The sequence below is a fragment of the Nansenia antarctica genome, assembly GCF_963989245.1.
Source record: "Nansenia antarctica genome assembly, chromosome: 4".
NCBI lineage: Eukaryota > Metazoa > Chordata > Actinopteri > Argentiniformes > Microstomatidae > Nansenia > Nansenia antarctica.
Genome location: NC_137689.1, coordinates 41,494,270 through 41,516,278, shown reverse-complemented (window position 1 = coordinate 41,516,278; position 22,009 = coordinate 41,494,270). Strand labels below are relative to the sequence as shown.

At 49.0% G+C, this 22,009-nt stretch overlaps 1 protein-coding gene across 1 annotated transcript in view; it reads left to right on the top strand.

Moving 5' to 3' along the window:
• Nucleotides 1-20,104, top strand: part of LOC308155328 (adenylosuccinate lyase-like) — a gene marked incomplete at its 5' end in the record, with an annotated part of 23,252 nt that extends 3,148 nt beyond the window's left edge. The window contains 12 exons of the mRNA XM_080528633.1: nt 916-1,119; nt 1,600-1,644; nt 5,712-5,791; nt 7,247-7,418; nt 8,242-8,288; nt 9,404-9,494; nt 10,823-10,892; nt 12,343-12,490; nt 12,947-13,037; nt 16,939-17,028; nt 18,180-18,356; nt 18,863-20,104. Coding sequence (XP_080384759.1) covers nt 916-1,119; nt 1,600-1,644; nt 5,712-5,791; nt 7,247-7,418; nt 8,242-8,288; nt 9,404-9,494; nt 10,823-10,892; nt 12,343-12,490; nt 12,947-13,037; nt 16,939-17,028; nt 18,180-18,356; nt 18,863-18,949 — 1,302 coding nt within the window. The 3' untranslated portion in view covers nt 18,950-20,104. The remainder of the gene's footprint in view (nt 1-915; nt 1,120-1,599; nt 1,645-5,711; nt 5,792-7,246; nt 7,419-8,241; nt 8,289-9,403; nt 9,495-10,822; nt 10,893-12,342; nt 12,491-12,946; nt 13,038-16,938; nt 17,029-18,179; nt 18,357-18,862) is intronic.
• Nucleotides 20,105-22,009: the final 1,905 nt, after the last annotated feature.

Sequence of the window (22,009 nt, the reverse complement as noted above, 5' to 3'; positions counted from 1 at the left end):
TCTCTCTCCCTCTCTCCCTCTCTCTCTCCCCCCTCCTCTCTCTCTCTCTCTCCCCTTCCTCTCTCTCTCTCTCCCCTCTCCCTCCTTCTCTCTCTCTCTCCCTCCCTCTCTCTCTCTCTCTCTCTCTCTCTCTCTCTCTCTCTCTCTCTCTCTCTCTCTCTCTCTCTCTCTCTCTCTCTCTCTCTCTCTCTCTCTCTCTCCCCTCCCAGTAAGTCAGTAAGTCCATGTCCAGTACCGTGATCATAATTCTGTGACAGGTTTTGGTTGGCGCTCCTTGTAACTCTGTCCTTCAATGTCACATGACTGTTCCCCGACACCAAGCCCCCCCCCCCACACACACAGACCCCCCCCCCCCCCACACACACACACACACACAGACAGACACACACACACACACATTTCGTTGCATAGTTGAGGAGTTAGATTTCCCTAAACATTCCTTTGCACCGCCTACGGCTGTATTCTGTGTACACGACAAATAAACGTAATGATTTGATTTCTCTCCTCCTCCCCTCCTCTCCTCCTCTCCACCCTTCTCCTTCTCCTCTCCTCCTCCTCCTCTCCTCCCCCTCCTCCTCCCCTTCCTCCTCCTCCTCTCCCCCCCTCCTCCTCCTCTCCCCCCCCTCCTCCTCCTCCTCCTCCTCTCCCCCCCTCTTCCTCCTCCCCCTCCTCCTCCTCCTCCCCCCCTCCTCCTCCTCCCCTTCCTCCTCCTCCTCTCCCCCCCCTCCTCCTCCTCCTCCTCCTCTCCCCCCCTCCTCCTCCTCCCCCTCCTCCTCCTCCTCCCCCCCTCCTCCTCCCCCTCCTCCCCTCCCCCCCCCTCCTCCTCCCCCCTCCTCCTCCTCCTCTCCCCCCCTCCTCCTCCTCCCCTTCCTCCTCCTCCTCCCCCCCTCCTCCCCCTCCTCCCCCTCCTCCCAGACTCTCGGGCTGCCCGTCACAGAGGCCCAGGTGGAGGAGATGGAGCGTCACCTTGACGACATCGACTTCGCCATGGCTGCCGCGGAGGAGCGGAAGCTGCGTCACGACGTCATGGCCCACGTGCACACCTTCGCCCACTGCTGCCCCGCGGCCGCGCCCATCATACACCTGGGCGCCACCTCCTGCTACGTGGGCGACAACACGGTAACCACGGCAACCCCCGCCCGACCGACCGCAACCGGACCCGACCCTGGTTACCCGCGGTAACCGACCGATCAAGTGACCGACTGACTGACCCTGGTTACCCACGGTAACCAAGCGACCAAACGACCGACTCACCCTGGTTACCCACGGTAACCAAGCGACCAATCGACCGACTGACCCTGGTTGCCCGAGGTAACCAAGCGAATAACCGACCAACTGACGCTGGTTACCCGCGGTAACCAAGCGAGTAACCGACCAACTGACGCTGGTTACCCGCGGTAACCGACCGATCAAGTGACCGACCGACCGACCAACTGACCCTGGTTACCCGTGGTAACCAAGCGACCAATCGACCGACTGACCCTGCTTCCCGCGGGGTCTTAAAGAGTCTTAAATATGAGTTGTTAGGTCTTAAATATTGATTGATTGATTGATTGATTGATTGGCAAATAAAACATTGTTGTTGTTTGTTTGTCTCAGGATCTGATCATGCTGCGTGACGGCTTTGACATCCTGCTGCCTAAGGTGAGTGAGCTGGACTGGTGGTCGGGAGGTCGTGAGTTCAAATCCCACCTGGGGAACACCACCACCACCACTAGTGGGTCCTTGACTATTGTTGCTTTTCCACTACAGTGCCAGCCCGGGTCGACCCGGGTCAGCCCTGTTCTTTGGCGCTTTTCCATTTGTCGGCCTGGATCAGCACGGCACGGTACGGCGCGCTTCTTTAGCTACCCATCGCGGGCAGGAACCTTTTTGCGAGCCGGTACCTTTTTGCCAGGCTGCGTGTGACGTGTGACCCGTTGATGACGTGTGCACACCGTTGATTGGTCAATGGAAATCGTCACAACATCGTCATCGTATGTTTTCACAGTACACCACTAACCGCCATTTTTAAATCTCACAACAGCGTTGAACAGCAGAGACTACTACTTCTTACTGTTCTTACTGTTCTTACTATTCAGTGTGTTCAGCATGCTATTGTGATCATGGAGAATTTTAGTTTGGAATTATAACCCATTGTGACGCGGAGATATTCGGCCTTAAGCGACGGGTCCCCCCCCCCCCCTGATGAGCGTTTTACGATGTACCATAAATCTGCTTTGCTTATTCTATCTCGTTAACGGTACATGACTAAGACTCCATTCGAATTTCAGTGAATAACACCGGCTATGAAGGTGGTACAAACACAATACTCCTTTGCTTCACCATCGGTATACGGTCATTTTGAGCCCTTAACCACCGCGCTGACACCCCGAGAAGATATGCTTTTAACCGTAAACTCAATGAACCGGGAGTTCACCCGCTGCTGCCTGCAGCACCGCGCCAGCTGGTTGAAACTCCCGTTGACAGCGGGGGGAGAGAAAAGTTTTACCAGGGAATTCGCTCCGCGCTGTGTCGACCGTGATAAGAGTGTCGTATCGACACCATTCAAATGGTTTTGGATTCCCTGTCCTCTCCCCTACCCGGACACGTTTGAATTGTTATCCTAACCCACGGTAAATCACAGTTATTAACCCGCAAAGGGTGCCTCCGGGCACCGTGTTTGTCCGTGAATAACACCGGCTATGAAGGTGGTACAAACACAATACTCCTTTGCTAACTTCACCATCGGTATACAGTCATTTTGAGCCCTGACCCACCGTGGTGCCACCCCGAGAAGTGAACCGGGAGTAAACTCAATGAACCAGGAGTTCAACATGCGTCAAGTGCTTATATTCACTACGAGCAGTGTCGACATCGATCAGGCAGTAGCCATCTCATATGCTCAACATAACAATGATACTACAGTTCATAAAGCAGACAAGTGAAGGCAGTGGTTTTAAGGGTTCAAAAAACATGACTTTATTATGTGTACATAGCTTCCTCTCTCTCTCCCTCTCTCTCTTTCTCTTTCTCTCCAAAAAACCACGGTTAATAATATACCACATGCCGAGGAAAAAGTATACGATAGCTTCAAGTTCCTCCATGTTGCTATTGTTGTGGCTGTGTTGTGTCTCGTGAAAATATACGTCACCACCATGGCGCGCTTTTATGACGCGTAACTCCGCCTACTATCTCCTACTCCTCCTACTCGTTCCTGGTCTCTTGTGTATAGTGGAAAACCAGAACTGTTCAAAAGCGTGCCGAAGCGAGCCGAGCCGAGCCGGGCCGATAGTGGAAAAGCGCCATAAGGCACTCAGCCCTAAAGCCTGGTACACACATAAAGATTTTCTAAATTAGATATTTTTATTTTTATTTTTTTTATCTGAGAGGGACCCCTCACATGAAGATAAAAAAGTCATGGATCGAACAGTTTTGATCGTATTGTGTACATAAAGGTCTGTCCTACGACGGTCTAGACTAGAGTCTCGTCCCCCAAGCCAGAAATCTGGCGTGATCAGGGTAGTAGTACCCTGACTGACCTGTAGAGGCAGCCATGTGCGACAGGGCAAATAAAGTGCAGAAGAACGAAAAGAAGAAGACACGTCAGTCAGCTCGCTTCTTGGTTGGCTACATTCCATTCCACGTCACAATCGGACTCGGGAGTTGCTAATTTCGCCCACACACAAGAGGACTTTTGATCGTAAATATTGAACACGTTGAATATTTACGATCGTCGGCCCCGACCATTTTCTGAGCTGATTGTCGGGAGAAATTGACTCAGGATAATCTTGTAGGATAATCTTTAGAGCCATCCGATAATCGGGCGTTTGCTGTCCTTGGTCGGAAGGGGGAAAATCGGGCCAAAATCGGCCAGATTATCTTTATTTGTGTACCAGGCCAGATTATCTTTATGTGTGTACCAGGCCAGATTATCTTTGTGTGTACCAGGCCAGATTATCTTTATGTGTGTACCTTGCCAGATTATCTTTATGTGTGTACCAGGCCAGATTATTTTTGTGTACCAGGCCAGATTATCTTTATGTGTGTACCAGGCCAGATTATCTTTATGTGTGTACCAGGCCAGATTATCTTTGTGTACCAGGCCAGATTATCTTTATGTGTGTACCAGGCCAGATTATCTTTGTGTGTACCAGGCCAGATTATCTTTGTGTGTGTACCAGGCCAGATTATCTTTATGTGTGTACCAGACCAGATTGTCTTTATGTGTGTACCAGGCCAGATTATCTTTGTGTGTACCAGGCCAGATTATCTTTGTGTGTGTACTAGGGGTGCAACGGTTCAGTTGGCCCACGGTTCGGTACGGTTCGGTATTTTGGGTCACGGTTTTCGGTACGGTTCGGTTCAGAAACAAACGTTCCAGACCAACTCGACCTCTGACCAAAGGCCGTGTTCGAGGCATTCACGTGGACGCTCCGGCGCTCTCAGAGCTAATTTACGAACGCGGCCAAATTGATCTTCTCGCCATAAAGCTTAAGCGTACAGTGGGCTTCCTGTATAGATTTAAATCTTGCTTTTCCTTGGCTTCCAGAAAACGTCTTGTCTCCGCCCTTTTCCTTTCACAATTGGATTATGGTGATACAGTATATAGGTTTGCTTCTCTGTCCACTTTATCCAAGCTAGACCCCTGTATCATTCGGTTCTAAGATACATCACCAATAGTGCCTTCAGGACCCATCACTGTACACTGTATAGTCTGGTTGGATGGCCATCTCTTTCTGTCAGAAGGCTCCAACACTGGTACACTCTTGTGTTTAAAATCATCTCTGGCTTCTTACCGAATTATCTGGGCCTGAAGTTCATCCCTATACCGAGTGGCTCGGGTCTCAGGTCTCGTAGATGGCTACAATACAAGGTGCCACTTATCATGAACAATGTTGGAAGGGCAAGCTTGTCTTATTATGGCCCTTGGTCTTGGAATGACCTACAGACTACTTTTAAATTAGAGGCCCTTATTTCCATAAGTATCTTCAAGCGTAGATTAAAGGATGTGGTCACCGCTCGCTGTACCTGCTTTGGTTAGACTTCTCAATGTTTTAATCACCTTGTAAATACCCCTACCATTGTTTGTCTATTGTATTGTTGCCACTGTCTTATGTCCTGTCTTGTTATCTGAACAGTTTTTTTAAGCTACTATTTTGACCCTGTCTTGGCCAGGTCTCTCTTGTAAAAGAGGTTTTAATCTCAATGTGACTTCCTGGTAAAATAAAGGTTAAAAAAAAAAAAAAAAAAAAACGGAAACCGAAAACCGTCACGGTTCACTAGTGAATTGAGCCGTGGAACGCAAACCGTACCGTCCGTAAACAAACCGAGAACCGTTGCACCCCTAGTGTGTACCAGGCCAGATTATCTTTATGTGTGTACCAGACCAGATTGTCTTTATGTGTGTACCAGGCCAGATTATCTTTATGTGTGTACCAGGCCAGATTATCTTTAGGTGTGTACCAGGCCAGATTATCTTTATGTGTGTACCAGGCCAGATTATCTTTATGTGTGTACCAGGCCAGATTATCTTTATGTGTGTACCAGGCCAGATTATCTTTATGTGTGTACCAGGCCAGATTATCTTTGTGTGTGTACCAGGTTTAAATTACTCCAGGGAGACTGTCCCTGGAATCTCTAACTGAAAATCGCTTTGGGCAAATTCAAAATTCTCAATTCTCAATTCTCAATTCTCAAAGCTGATGATCTTTGACCTTTCTTCTCCATAGCTGGCCAGAGTCATCGACAGACTGTCCAATTTTGCGGAGAAATACGCGGACCTCCCTACCCTGGGCTTCACACACTACCAGTGAGTTCTGCGCGCATCTCACAGGCCTCGTTTTCAACATGACACATTTTACTCTTCAATGTAGCTGCCTTGTCAATGTAGCTGCCTTGTCAATGTCTGCTGCCTTGTCAATGTCTGCTGCCTTGTCAATGTCTGCTGCCATGTCAATGTAACTGCCATGTCAATGTCTGCTGCCATGTCAATGTAGCTGCCTTGTCAATGTCTGCTGCCTTGTCAATGTCTGCTGCCTTGTCAATGTAGCTGCCTTGTCAATGTAGCTGCCTTGTCAATGTCTGCTGCCTTGTCAATGTCTGCTGCCTTGTCAATGTAGCTGCCTTGTCAATGTAGCTGCCTTGTCAATGTCTGCTGCCTTGTCAATGTCTGCTGCCTTGTCAATGTCTGCTGCCTTGTCAATGTCTGCTGCCTTGTCAATGTAGCTGACTTGTCAATGTATGCTGCCTTGTCAATGTCTGCTGCCTTGTCAATGTCTGCTGCCTTGTCAATGTCTGCTGCCTTGTCAATGTCTGCTGCCTTGTCAATGTAGCTGCGTTGTCAATGTAACTGCCTTGTCAATGTAACTGCCTTGTCAATGTAGCTGCCTTGTCAATGTAGCTGCCTTGTCAATGTCTGCTGCCATGTCAATGTAGCTGCCTTGTCAATGTAGCTGCCTTGTCAATGTCTGCTGCCTTGTCAATGTCTGCTGCCTTGTCAATGTCTGCTGCCTTTTCAATGTAGCTGCCTTGTCAATGTATGCTGCCTTGTCAATGTCTGCTGCCTTGTCAATGTCTGCTGCCTTGTCAATGTAACTGCCTTGTCAATGTCTGCTGCCTTGTCAATGTATGCTGCCTTGTCAATGTAGCTGCCTTGTCAATGTCTGCTGCCTTGTCAATGTCTGCTGCCTTGTCAATGTCTGCTGCCTTGTCAATGTAGCTGCCTTGTCAATGTAGCTGCCTTGTTAATGTAGCTGCCTTGTCAATGTCTGCTGCCTTGTCAATGTCTGCTGCCTTGTCAATGTAGCTGCCTTGTCAATGTCTGCTGCCTTGTCAATGTAGCTGCCTTGTCAAACAATGTCCGCTGAGTAGGGGAGTGCGGGGTATGTTGTCACACGCTGTCTAACATTTACTGGGCACAATCTCTTCTCTCATCCTCTCTCTCCCTCTCTCTCTCTCCCTCCCTCCCTCTCTCCCTGCCCCCCTACCTCTCTCCCTCCCTCCCTCTCTCTCCCTCCCTCCCTGCCTCCCTACCTCCCTCCCTCTCTCTCACTCCTTCCCTCTCTCCTTCCCTCCATCCCTCCCTCTCTCCCTCTCTCTCTCTCCCTCCCTCTCTCTCCCTCCCTCCCTGCCTCCCTACCTCCCTCCCTCTCTCTCTCTCTCTCCCTCCCTCCCGCCCTCTCCTTCTCTCCCTCCCTCTCCCTCTCTCTCTCTCCCTCCCTCCCTCCCTTCCTCTCTCCCACCCTATATCCCTCCCTCCCTCCAGGCCAGCCCAGTTAACCACGGTAGGTAAGAGAGCCTGTTTGTGGCTGCAGGACCTGGCCATGGACATGAGGAACCTTCAGCGAGCCCGTGACGACCTGCGTTTCCGGGGGGTGAAGGGGACCACGGGCACCCAGGCCAGTTTCCTGCAGCTGTTCCAGGGGGACCATGATAAGGTGAGCACCATTTTATTTATTTTTTATTTTTTATTTTTTTGTGATGTTGTTTTATGTTTCATTCTACGTGTGAACGCTTGGCTTATCTCATACAACAACTGGACTGCAGAGTCACTTCCTATCTTCCGCTGTAGACTGAAGACATCTCTTCATGCTACACCTTAACTGTCCCTCCTAAAGACCTCCATCTCTTCAGGCTACACCTTAACTGTCCCTCCTGAAGACCTCCATCTCTTCATGCTACACCTTAACTGTCCCTCCTGAAGACCTCCATCTCTTCAGGCTACACCTTAACTGTCCCTCCTGAAGACCTCCATCTCTTCAGGCTACACCTTAACGGCCCCTCCTGAAGACCTCCATCTCTTCAGGCTACCCCTTAACTGTCCCTCCTAAAGACCTCCATCTCTTCAGGCTACACCTTAACTGTCCCTCCTGAAGACCTCCATCTCTTCAGGCTACACCTTAACTGTCCCTCCTGAAGACCTCCATCTCTTCAGGCTACACCTTAACTGTCCCTCCTGAAGACCTCCATCTCTTCAGGCTACACCTTAACTGTCCCTCCTGAAGACCTCCATCTCTTCAGGCTACACCTTAACTGTCCCCCCCCTAAGACATCTACCTCCCCTCTACCCCCCTGTACAGTTTCTCTACTGTAAATAAATTAATAGTAAAAAGTAATTCTTCCTTCTGAAAAAAGCAGCAATTAGTTTTTCTGACGATGACTAGATGGATAGATGATTCACTCACATAGACAGATGTACTTTGGGTAAATGCGTCTGCTAAATGTCTAAAAAGTAAAAGCGTGTTACTGTGTCTCCTGCAGGTGGAGGAGCTGGACCGCCTGGTCACTGAGATGGCCGGCTTCACTAAGTGAGTTCCTCTCACGCCTCTGGGGGGTGTTCCATCAATGTCGCTGAAGGGAAATCCAGGCTTTTTAACATTTTTTTGTCTTATTAACACTAGAACAGCTGTGCCCTTTTTACTACTAAATTACCCCCTCTTTACAATGCTCAAGCTGCCATTTACACACAACGACCACTAGTTGGCGTCCTTTTAAGTTAGCCTGCTTCCTACACAGAAGAACAGCAAAATAGCTTCATACTAGCTTATCCTGGTGTGATTTAGAACATGTAAGGATACTGGGTGGTAGAACGCACATATCTAGGACGAGTCATGAAAGGAGGGTCCTGAAATGATAGAGTGCAAAGATATAGCATGTTTCTTTACTCACAGACACTTATTTACTCAAATGACCCCTCATGTGTGCTAGTAGTAATAGAGAATAGCTTCTCTATTTATCGATTTATATTGTTTTATGTTGTTTTAGAATATTATATTATATATGTTTGGACTATTTTAACAGTATCCTTTCTGGTCTTCCGAAGAAATCTATTGGCCAGCTGCAATTAGTCCAAAATGCAGCAGCGAGAGTTTTAACCAAAACAAGCAGACGAGCTCATATAACTCCTATTTTAGAAACTCTACACTGGCTTCCTGTTAAGTTCAGAATAGATTTCAAGATCCTTCTGCTTGTTTATAAAGTTCTCACTGGCACAGCACCAGAATATCTGAAAGACTTTTTGCTAGCATATCAGCCCAATAGAGCTCTCAGGTCTTTTGCTAGCATATCAGCCCAATAGAGCTCTCAGGTCTTCTGCTAGCATATCAGCCCAATAGAGCTTTGTAAATGTACAAAAGAGATTTGGTGAGGCTGCATTCTCAGTTAATGCACCCAGATTGTGTCTTCACTGCCAGTTTACATTAGGGATGCAACCTCAGCACATATGTTCAAGTCAAGACTAAAAACCCATCTTTTTAATATTGCCTTTAAATGACTAAATAATTAAATGATGATTTATATAATGATTAAAGCACTTTGAGCTGCAACGTTTGCAGGAAAAGCGCTATACAAATAAAATGTATTATGATTATGATTGTTATTGTTATTATTATTAATATCGAGTTTGTGGTCTTGTCCTCGGCAGGGCCTACCTGGTGACAGGTCAGACGTACAGTCGTAAGGTGGACATCGACTCCCTGTCTTGCCTGGCCAGCCTGGGAGCCACGGTCCACAAGGTGAGACCACCCTCAGGTGAACTCTGCCACATAGTGGTCCTATAGTAGTATGGCAGGGAGGAAGTCTGCCACATAGTGGTCCTATAGTAGTATGGCAGGGAGGAAGTCTGCCACATAGTGGTCCTATAGTAGTATGGCAGGGAGGAGGTCTGCCACATAGTGGTGCTATAGTAGTATGGCAGGGAGGAAGGCTGCCACATAGTGGTGCTATAGGATTATGGCAGGGAGGAAGTCTGCCACATAGTGGTGCTATAGTAGTATGGCAGGGAGGAAGTCTGCCACATAGTGGTGCTATAGTAGTATGGCAGGGCGGAAGTCTGCCACATAGTGGTGCTATAGGATTATGGCAGGGAGAAGGTCTGCCACATAGTGGTCCTATAGTAGTATGGCAGGGAGGAAGTCTGCCACATAGTGGTGCTATAGTAGTATGGCAGGGAGGAAGTCTGCCACATAGTGGTGCTATAGGAGTATGGCAGGGAGGAAGTCTGCCACATAGTGGTCCTATAGTAGTATGGCAGGGAGGAGGTCTGCCACATAGTGGTCCTATAGTAGTATGGCAGGGAGGAGGTCTGCCACATAGTGGTCCTATAGTAGTATGGCAGAAAGGAAGTCTGCCACATAGTGGTCCTATAGGAGTATGGCAGGGAGGAAGTCTGCCACATAGTGGTCCTATAGTAGTATGGCAGGGAGGAGGTCTGCCACATAGTGGTCCTATAGTAGTATGGCAGGGAGGAGGTCTGCCACATAGTGGTCCTATAGTAGTATGGCAGGGAGGAGGTCTGCCACATAGTGGTCCTATAGTAGTATGGCAGGGAGGAAGTCTGCCACATAGTGGTCCTATAGTAGTATGGCAGGGAGGAGGTCTGCCACATAGTGGTGCTATAGTAGTATGGCAGGGAGGAAGTCTGCCACATAGTGGTCCTATAGTAGTATGGCAGGGAGGAGGTCTGCCACATAGTGGTCCTATAGTAGTATGGCAGGGAGGAGGTCTGCCACATAGTGGTCCTATAGTAGTATGGCAGGGAGGAGGTCTGCCACATAGTGGTCCTATAGTAGTATGGCAGGGAGGAGGTCTGTCACATAGTGGTGCTATAGTAGTATGGCAGGGAGGAGGTCTGCCACATAGTGGTCCTATAGTTGACCAGTGCTCCCTCTCTCTCTCTCTCTCTCCCTTTCTCTACCCCCTCACTCTCTCTCCCCCTCTCTCTCTCTCCCCTCTCTCTCTCTCTCTCTCTCTCTCTCTCTCTCTCTCTCTCTCTCTCTCTCTCTCCCTTTCTCTCCCCCTCCCTCCCTCTCTCCCCCTCCCTCCCTCCCCCCCTCTCGCTCAGATCTGCACTGACATCCGTCTGCTGGCTAACCTGAAGGAGATCGAGGAGCCTTTTGAGAAGGAGCAGATCGGTGAGTCCCTCAGTACACTCATTTAATATACTCACCTGGTTTCACTCATTAATATACTCACCTGGTTTCACTCATGAATATGTGTGGTGGCCTGGGAAAACCCGTCGGATGTCGCTGGCGTTCGTTTGTGGCAAAGAGCAAAAATAGATGGAAATGTCCTATTTCGGCGATTTTGATATTATGTGGTATTCTAGTACTTTGAACTCCATACTACATTATGGTGAATAAACATTTTAAGAAAACAAAAGAGAAAGTACTTATTTTTATGTTTTTGTGGTGGGTAGTTTGCTAGCGAAACAACGTCACGTTGAACGTGTCTCATTCTCAGTTAAGCAACGCACGCACACATGAGCGAAAGGAGAGACGATACTTCCACCTGTGTTATTGCCAGTTTACTGATGCTCACAATAAGCATAAAGTAATAACATCTTAACTAGAAGACACACAAATGGATCTGTCCCTCGCATACCGACGAGGCGAGCAGACTAACACCGCATCACAAGCAGACAAACGAGACCGGCCGATCTGCATAGGCTCCTCCCCCGACCCGGAGGAGAAAGGGGTCGGGGGCAGCATTTCTCACCTTTCACTTTTTTTGACATGATACATTAAAATGCTCATAACTTTTTAAAATAAAAGGCTATCTCAGTCATTCAACCAGTTATGAATAGCTGAGAACTTCTAATTTATGGAAATATAAAAAAATGAAAATGCCACCATGTGAAGGGTTTTCCCAGGCCACCACACATATACTCACCTGGTTTCACTCATTAATATACTCACCTGGTTTCACTCATGAATATACTCACCTGGTTTCACTCATGAATACACTCACCTGGTTTCACTCATTAATATACTCACCTGGTTTCACTCATTAATATACTCACCTGGTTTCACTCATGAATATACTCACCTGGTTTCACTCATTAATATACTCACCTGGTTTCACTCATTAATATACTCACCTGGTTTCACTCATTAATATACTCACCTGGTTTCACTCATTAATATACTCACCTGGTTTCACTCATTAATATACTCACCTGGTTTCACTCATGAATACACTCACCTGGTTTCACTCATTAATATACTCACCTGGTTTCACTCATTAATATACTCACCTGGTTTCACTCATGAATATGCTCACCTGGTTTCACTCATTAATATACTCACCTGGTTTCACTCGTTAATCAGGGTATCCGCGGTGTCTCGAAAAGTATTAAAAGTTGATAAATCAATTTTGGGAAAATCAAGACCCATGCGGTCTCTCCCTCCCCCCCCCCCCCCCCAGGTTCCAGTGCCATGCCTTACAAGCGTAACCCCATGCGGTCTCTCCCCCCCCAGGTTCCAGTGCCATGCCTTACAAGCGTAACCCCATGCGGTCTCTCCCCCCCCAGGTTCCAGTGCCATGCCTTACAAGCGTAACCCCATGCGGTCTCTCCCCCCCCAGGTTCCAGTGCCATGCCTTACAAGCGTAACCCCATGCGGTCAGAGAGGTGCTGCAGCCTGGCCCGTCACCTGATCGCCCTGCTGGCCAACCCGCTGCAGACCGCCTCCGTGCAGTGGCTGGAGAGAACGCTGGACGACAGCGCTAACAGGTACCACACACACACACACACACACACACACACACACACACATCCTGGAGAGAACCCTGGACGACAGGGTACCACACTCTCCTTCTCTGTCTGTCTCTCTCTCTCTCCCTCTCATCCCTGTCTCTCCCTCCCTCCCTCTCTGTCTCTCTCTCCTTCTCTCTCTCTCCTTCTCTCTCTCTCCTTCTCTATCTCTCCTTCTCTATCTCTCCCTTTCTCTCTCCCTCCCTCTCTCTCTCTCCCTCCCTCTCTCTCTCCCTCCCTCCCTCTCATCCCTCTCTCTCTCTGTCCTCTCCAGGAGGATCTCCCTCCCTCCCTCATCCCTCTCTCTCTCTCTGTCCTCTACAGGAGGATCTCTCTCCCTCCCTCCCTCTCATCCCTCTCTCTCTCTCTGTCCTCTACAGGAGGATCTCCCTCCCTCCCTCCCTCTCATCCCTCTCTCTCTCTCTCTCTCTACAGGAGGATCTCTCTCCCAGAGTCGTTCCTGACTGCAGACATCATCCTCAGCACCCTGCAAAACATCACCGAGGGCCTGGTGGTCTACCCCAAGGTAACCACGACAACCCCCCCTGGTTACCAGGTCACCACGGCAACCCCCCCCCCCTTTAGTTACCAGGTCACACAACAACCAGGAGAAGGTTCTTTAACCTGTCAGCTCCCGTCCTAACCCCACCTCTTCCTCCCCTCTACCCCCCCCCCCCATACAGTTTCTCTACTGTAAATACAGGGCTCCCACGGGTCCTTGACATCCTTGAAAATTTGCGGAAAAAAAATCAAGGTCTTAAAAGTTTTTGAAAATAAACATGGGTCATTGAAAGTGCTTGAATTCCCCTCTCTCTCTCTCTCTCTAAAAGAAAAAATGTATATATTCAAAAATGTTTTACTTAGCTCGTCAACTAGTAAATAAGTCTATTGCTTAACTTATTGTTTTGCTGTGCTGTGGTAGAGAAGGCAAGAGACCATCTAGTGTTCTACACATTCAAGCCTCTCTTTTTAATTGTTGTCTGTGAGCGGATAGTTCCTATTATATAAATGCTCATCTAGATCTGTCTCAAACTATGCCGTTGTGTTGCGTCCTTGAATTTGAGGGAATTGAGTCTTGAAAGTCCTTGAAAGGTGCTTGAATCTGATGTTTCAGAAGGTGTGGGAACCCTGTAAATAAATAAATAAATAACAACATCTTTAAAAAAAATCTTCTAGCATTATGACTGCCAATGGCCCCTGGTCCTAGGCCTGGTCTAACCCTGGCCCTGACCCTAGCCCTGGTCTAACCCTGGCCCTGGCCCTGACCCTGGTCCTAGCCCTGGTCTAACCCTGGCCCTGACCCTAGCCCTGGTCTAACCCCGGCCCTGACCCTGGTCTAACCCTGGCCCTGACCCTAGCCCTGGTCTAACCCTGGCCCTGACCCTGGTCCTAGCCCTGGTCTAACCCTGACCCTGACCCTAGCCCTGGTCTAACCCTGGCCCTGACCCTGGTCCTAGCCCTGGTCTAACCCTGACCCTGACCCTGGTCTAACCCTGGCCCTGACCCTGACCCTAGCCCTGGTCTAACCCTGGCCCTGACCCTGGTCCTAGCCTAGGGCTGCAACTAACGATTATTTTGGTAGTCGACTAATCTGTCGATTATTTTTGCGATTAGTCGTGTGGCTTTTCGCTGCGCGTAAATGGCGACGCAGAAGCATAAATCCGGCTTAACTAGCTATCTAACCTAACGTTACGCCAAGCTACAGCTGCTCACAGAGCTAGTTGATTGGCTAGCTAGCATTGCTGGCTAGACTACAGACAGCTCACGTTAGTAGGCTACGCTTGGCGCTGTTTATCTTACAGACAGCTCGCTGGTGGACTCAACATAATTGAAATAGCATTCACTTATCAAGCATCATTCATGATCATCCACCATGACTACCTGGTATTTTAATAGCGACCACCCCTCACTTCATTTCATCTCGCGTTCTCCTGGCTTCAACATGGAAAACCCCTGCTACGTAACGTTACATACAAGCGCCTCTGCACAGGGCAAATAAATTAATAGCACAAACGCTCATAGCATGTACAGCCCTGTCCATGAGACGTTGTTTTCCAACATGTAACAGTAAGGCTAACATAAACATTACGACCCTAACAATATAACGTTAGCCAGTTGGCTAACAACGTTAGCTAAAACTTACCCAGCTGATTCTTGCATGGCTCCCGTTTAAAAAAAAGAATAAAAAAAACGTTTTTTTTTGTTTTTTTTTACATACGATTAGTCGACACTAAAATTCCACGTCGACGAGTTTTTATGATCGACGTCGTCGATTATGTAGACTAATCGTTGCAGCCCTATCCTAGCCCTGGTCTAACCCTGGCCCTGACCCTGGTCCTAGCCCTGGTCTAACCCTGGCCCTGCTCCTAGTCCTGGTCTAACCCTGACCCTGGTCCTAGCCCTGGTCTAACCCTGACCCTGCTCCTAGTCCTAGCCCTGGTCTAACCCTGGCCCTGACCCTGCTCCTAGCCCTGGTCTAACCCTGGCCCTGATCCTAGCCCTGGTCTAACCCTGACCCTGGTCCTAGCCCTGATCTAACCCTGGCCCTGACCCTGCTCCTAGCCCTGGTCTAACCCTGGCCCTCACCCTGCTCCTAGCCCTGGTCTAACCCTGGCCCTGACCCTAGCCCTGGTCTAACCCTGGCCCTGACCCTGCTCCTAGCCCTGGTCTAACCCTGGCCCTGACCCTAGCCCTGGTCTAACCCTGACCCTGGTCCTAGCCCTGGTCTAACCCTGGCCCTGACCCTGGTCCTAGCCCTGGTCTAACCCTGGCCCTGACCCTGGTCCTAGCCCTGGTCTAACCCTGGCCCTGACCCTAGCCCTGGTCTAACCCCGGCCCTGACCCTGGTCCTAGCCCTGGTCTAACCCTGACCCTGCTCCTAGCCCTGGTCTAACCCTGGCCCTGACCCTGCTCCTAGCCCTGGTCTAACCCTGGCCCTGGTCTAACCCTGGCCCTGACCCTGGTCCTAGCCCTGGTCTAACCCTGGCCCTGACCCTGCTCCTAGCCCTGGTCTAACCCTGACCCTGGTCCTAGCCCTGGTCTAACCCTGACCCTGCTCCTAGCCCTGGTCTAACCCTGGCCCTGACCCTGCTCCTAGCCCTGGTCTAACCCTGGCCCTGACCCTAGCCCTGGTCTAACCCTGGCCCTGACCCTGCTCCTAGCCCTGGTCTAACCCTGACCCTGACCCTAGCCCTGGTCTAACCCTGGCCCTGACCCTGCTCCTAGCCCTGGTCTAACCCTGGCCCTGACCCTGCTCCTAGCCCTGGTCTAACCCTAGCCCTGACCCTAGCCCTGGTCTAACCCTGGCCCTGACCCTGACCCTGCTCCTAGCCCTGGTCTAACCCTGGCCCTGACCCTAGCCCTGGTCTAACCCTGACCCTGGTCCTAGCCCTGATCTAACCCTGGCCCTGACCCTGGTCCTAGCCCTGGTCTAACCCTGGTCCTAGCCCTGGTCTAACCCTGGCCCTGACCCTGACCCTAGCCCTGGTCTAACCCTGGCCCTGACCCTGGTCCTAGCCCTGGTCTAACCCTGGCCCTGACCCTGGTCCTAGCCCTGGTCTAACCCTGGCCCTGCTCCTAGCCCTGGTCTAACCCTGGCCCTGGTCCTAGCCCTGGTCTAACCCTGGCCCTGACCCTGCTCCTAGCCCTGGTCTAACCCTGGCCCTGACCCTGCTCCTAGCATAGATTACACTTCCCTATGATGACTGATGGACAGATGACTCACTTACTTTAGTCAAATGTATTTGTCATAAGCCGCGTTGGATAAAAGCGTCTGCTAAATGTCTAAGATGTGGATGTCAATGTTGGCTTATGATGAAGTAGAACGCTGTTGCAACTGTCACACTCACCTTTCTTCTGTATCTCTCTCTCCCTCTCTCTTTTTTTTTTTTTACTATCTTTCTTTCTCACACACACACACTGCTTGATTCCTCTCTCATCTCCCTCCCTCTCTCTCTCTCCCCCCCTCATCTCCCTCCCTCCCTCTCTCTCCCCCCCTCATCTCCCTCCCTCCCTCTCTCTCCCCCCCTCATCTCCCTCCCTCTCTCTCTCTCCCCCCCTCATCTCCCTCCCTCTCTCTCTCTCTCCCGCCGCCCTCCCCCCCTCTCTCTCCCCCCCTCATCTCCCTCCCTCTCTCTCTCTCCCCCCCTCATCTCCCTCCCTCCCTCTACCTCCCCCCTTCCTCCCTCCCTCTACCTCCCCCCCTTCCTCCCTCCCTCCCTTCCTCCCTCCCTCCCTTCCTCCCTCCCTCCCTCTCTCTCTCTCTCTCTCCCCCCTCATCTCCCCACCCTCCCTCTCTCCCTCTCTCTCCCTCCCTCCCTCCCTCTCTCTCTCTCCCACCCCCCTCTCTCTCTCTCCCCCCTGACCCCCTCCCTCCCTCTCTCTCTCCCGCCACCCTCCCTCTCTCTCCCTCTCTCCCCCCCTCCCAGGTGATAGAGAGACACATCCGTCAGGAGCTGCCCTTCATGGCCACAGAGAACATCATCATGGCCATGGTGAAGGCAGGTGGCAACAGACAGGTACACACTGCCCCCTAGTGGTGCTAACAGGACTTGTCATGTTATTACCATGTCGTCTATAACCAGTGGTGTAGTCTACGTGATACGCAGGACTACGCCGTATACCCACTAGGAAAGGCCAAGGATTTCCGTATACCCACTTCAAAATGTGCGAGGATACGTAACAACGTTTTGTGACAGAACTTTCACACTTTCATTCATAAAGTTCACCCCGTCTGTGTTACGAAGCACTGACTTCGGACTTTCTGACATGTTTGTTAACAAATTTTTTAATTTAACCTTTATTTAACCTTTATTTATACAGGTAAAAAACACATTGAGCCCCAAGGGCTCATTTTCAAGTGTGACCTGTTCACAGGCATACAACATCCACCACAAACAAATACAATACAAAACCTGGCCTACATAGTCTAAAACTAAACTAAAACTACATAGTCTAAAACTAAAACAATCTAAAACTAAACTAAAACTAGACAGCTAAAGATCTAGGGACAGGGAGGGGTCAGTAATGGGCAAAAGGGAGGGTCAACTTAATTGCAAGAACAAATCATGGACTCGCACTGTATGTCTCTCAGCAAGAGCTTGAAACTGGAAAGAGGGATCAGATGAGACAGTTTCAGACTCTGCTGTAAAAACGACATAACCAGTCGTTCAGAATGCTCAGTGTACAGTACACATGTGTACAGTATTTCCCCTACAATTGCCTTGGGGGGGGGGGGGGTGGGCCAGACCTAAGTAAAGACATTATCTGACTGCATTGCCCACAGCAACCCAATATTCAATTAGAATGATGTCATGAATTGATATGAATCAATGTATACCTCCTCATTAAATTATAAATACTCTGGTTGATTAATATTTGCCATTTGTCCATGCCACCCCCCCAAGGTAGCAAACCTAAATCACACTATACCCACTAGAAAACACTAGACTACACCACTGTCTAGAACTATTGTGTAATAACCATGTAATAACAATGTTGTGTAATAACCGTGTGATGTAATAACCCTGACAGGACTGGTGTAATAACCATGTGTAATAACATGTTATAACAGGACTGCCATGAGAAGATCCGGGTGCTGTCCCAGGACTGTAATAACCATGTGTAATAACCATGTGTAATAACCATGTGTAATAACATGTTATAACAGGACTGCCATGAGAAGATCCGTGTGCTGTCTCAGGAGGCGGCGGCGGTGGTGAAGCAGGAGGGCGGAGACAACGACCTGCTGGCGCGCGTCCAGGGGGACCCCTACTTCCTGCCCCTCCTGCCCCAGCTGGACGCCCTGCTGGACCCCCGCACCTTCATAGGCCGCGCCCCCCAGCAGGTAGACCACACCCCACCCCACCCCACCCCACCCCCCATTACTGGTCTACCTCCTCCTCCATCCTTGTCTCTAACTCTCGACCCCCTCCTTTCTCTCTCTGTCCGTCCCTCCATCTCTTTCCGTCCCACCCTCTCCCTCCTTCCCTCCCCCCCTCTCTTTTTCTCTCTCTCTCTCTCCCGCCTCCCTCTCTCTCTCTCTCCCGCCTCCCTCTGTCCCTCCTTCCCTCCCTCTCTTTCCCACCTTCCTTCCGTCCCTCCCTCTCTCCCTCTCACCCTCTCTCACCCTCTCACCCTCTCTCTCCCTCTCACCCTCTCTCATCCTCTCTCTCCCTCTCACCCTCTCTCATCCTCTCTCTCCCTCTCACCCTCTCTCTCCCTCTCACCCTCTCTCATCCTCTCTCTCCCTCTCACCCTCTCTCTCCCTCACACCCTCTCTCTCCCTCTCACCCTCTCTCATCCTCTCTCTCCCTTTCCCTATCTCCCTCTCATCCTCTCTCTCTCTCTCAGGTGACGAGGTTCCTCTCTGAGGAGGTGCGCCCCCTACTGGAGCCCTACAAGGCCAAGATGGACCTCAAGATCGAGCTGGAGCTTTAAGACACACACAACCCCCCCCCCCCCACACACACACTAACACACACACACCCTTAGGGGAGGTGGGGTGCATGCATGCTCAGTCTACTGTATCACATTAGAATAACAAATAAATAAACAGGCCTTAAGAAGTTTGAATGAGTGTAATGTTAGCTTGTAGAGACGTTCGCTTTTAGCAGCTCGCTATCTCGCTAACTTTAGTAAGAGTCTATTAAAATGGAAGCCAAGTTTCTTAAACCTGGCGAAGACACAGCTATACTAGAACGAGGAGTAAGGAATAAATGGCGCTGGGCATGGATAGAGGAGAGTAGCAGGGTTTTTCCTGCATAGAGAACTATGAGGCGGCCGCCTCCGTCATAGCCGCCTCCAGCTCTCGACAAAACTCTGACGGTCGTATTTTCTACAAGCTTCATTTCTAACTGCAATTGCGGCAACTGCGCCGACGTGGTGGCGGGGGCGCTGTTTCACAAATAAGTTAGCTTTCGTGTTTGCTGGCGAAACAGCTGATAGTTGATGTTGACTGCTCAAGGAGAATACATATTTGAAAGTACAGAATGCCTGAGAGCCTTATATTGCATTATATTACATTATATTTTGAATGGTCATCTGGTGCCTGAATATTGTGTTTTCCTTTACATATATAATAACATTTCCACCATAAATTGATGGAGAAAGGGCACAAATTGGTGCATATCAATTCACCAGAATGCAAGAAATTAAGTGTTTGATGCTCGTTTAAGGACCCCCAGACAGCCCCGCTTCATGGGTCCCCCCCGATGTCAAACACCACTGGTACCACCTCCGCCTCATTTTGAGCCAGGAAAAACCCTGAGTAGTGACGGGAAGCCTTATGGGACGTGGTGCCAAAAAGGAGAATATAAGTGATAGTGGCTTAATAAGTGATGCAATCAGTTTGGCCTTTTAATTGGTGCAACACAATATTCACACACACACACACGCATGCTCGCCCACACACACACACACACACACACTCAATCAATCAATTAAGTTGATTTGTTTAGCTCTTTTTACATACAAATCTGTGCTTCACATACAAAAGTGCTTCACAACAAAATTATACTAAACAATAAATACAATACAAACAATACGATCTAACACTAAATCATAGACACCCAGGAATAAGCCAAAGAAAAAACTCCCCAGACACACACACATACACACCAGGGTTTCCGTTAGAACAATTTGCCGTCGGACATCGTGTCCGGGAAGAATTCGATTTACCGGACAAACGTGATATATTCCGGTCATCATATTAAAATATATATATTTTTTTTTTTTTCAAAATCATATATTTTTTTTCTCCAAATCTAATATAGCTGTTTGTCGCGGTGATTACTGTTGTGTAGCGGCCTATATATGCCATTTAATGTCTATTTCTCATCCGATACGATTAGATGCGAGCTATATAATATATAATAATATAACATGATTTGACGCATGCGCGCTATGCCATGCGTCAAATACAGCGCTGAACGGGTCCAGCGCTGAACGGGCGCCTCACTGGGAACTGAACAGACAGCATCGATCAATGAACGGACTCCACATTACGTTAACTGAAGTTTGTTAAATTGTTTGGGATTAATGTGAGTTTTCTATTTTCTCTTTACAGTTTTACCCTTTTTTTAAAAAAATCAATAAAACAACGTCATTTCTATAAGTCTCGCTGGTTGGGAAGGCATTTCGTTTAGCTCGGGAGTATGACAATGGGAAGAACATAACTGTTTATTGAGAAACAATTGATAGGCAGTCTGGGATACGTATATAAAGAAATACCACAATGTCTAGATGTATAACATTTTATTGAACAGTAACAGTGCAAGCATGTAGGCTACGGGGAACAGGGATTTTGGTCAGTAGGTCCTTTGTACAGAGGGCGTTTCTCTCCGACAACGCGTTCCCAGGTACCATGGAAGTCATAGGTAGTCCAGCACACTGACAGACAGACAGACAGACAGACAGACAGACAGACAGTCAGCTTACTTCTACCCTTTTGAGTGGAATTACTCCTTTAATTAGCTGTTAGCCATCTCAAAGCCCCCTGAGCTGCTCGTCAACACTGAGAATAGACCACATTATAGAAACCAAAACACCGTTTTTTAAATCCACAGGGAATAACCGAGAGTGTAAGGAAAGGCACACCCAGCGCTGTCAGTGGTGGGGAGACTTGAAGTGGCTTTGCTTGATTTCCATCACAGATTCAAGGATTGAAACACTGATGAAAATAGGGAGTAATAGTGATGGGATTATTTTAGATTATTTTAGATTAGATTAGATTAGATTAGGTGAGATTCAACTTTATTGTCATTGCAGAGTACAAGTACCAGACAACAAAATGCAGTTTAGCATCTAACCAGAAGTGCAAATAGTGATATAAAAACAAACACTTAACTTTCGGGGAAACTGCTAAAATAAAATAAATTAAATAAATTAAAAAAGAAAGCGACTATTAGCACCGCCGAATGACAACAAACGTATGAGTAATGAGTAAAACAATGTCACTTTTATAGTATGTTGTTTAACTTGCCGTTCGGTCGCCATGGCTCTGGTGTGTGTAGCAGCTTCAGCTAGCTGGCTGGAAACTTCTAGGGGTGCGTTCATAAACACGCTCTGAGAGCGCCGGAGCGCACGCTGGCTTCGATGTCACAGAGCGACCGAGTCGTTCGATTGGACGAGAGGCGTTCCGCGAGTGCTGATCGGATTTCCAGAGCGTGTTTACGAACGCACCCAGCCAGCTTTAGCGAATTGTATTCAAAGGGAATTATTTTCACCGGACAATATGTCCGACGACTTTTCAATTTGTCGGACTTCACCAAATTTTACCGGACAAAGACCGGTAATTGCCGGTTAACGGAAACCCAGATACACACACATACACACATACACACACACAGGATAAAGCGTTAAGCAGATTGCTCTACCTATTACAACCACTGGAAGGTACTGTTGAGCCTTATTCAAGGCATCTGTGAAACAAAGTTAGGTAAACAGAGGTAAACGAGGGAGGGGATTATCATTATCTGACATGGAAATGACCCAGCAATT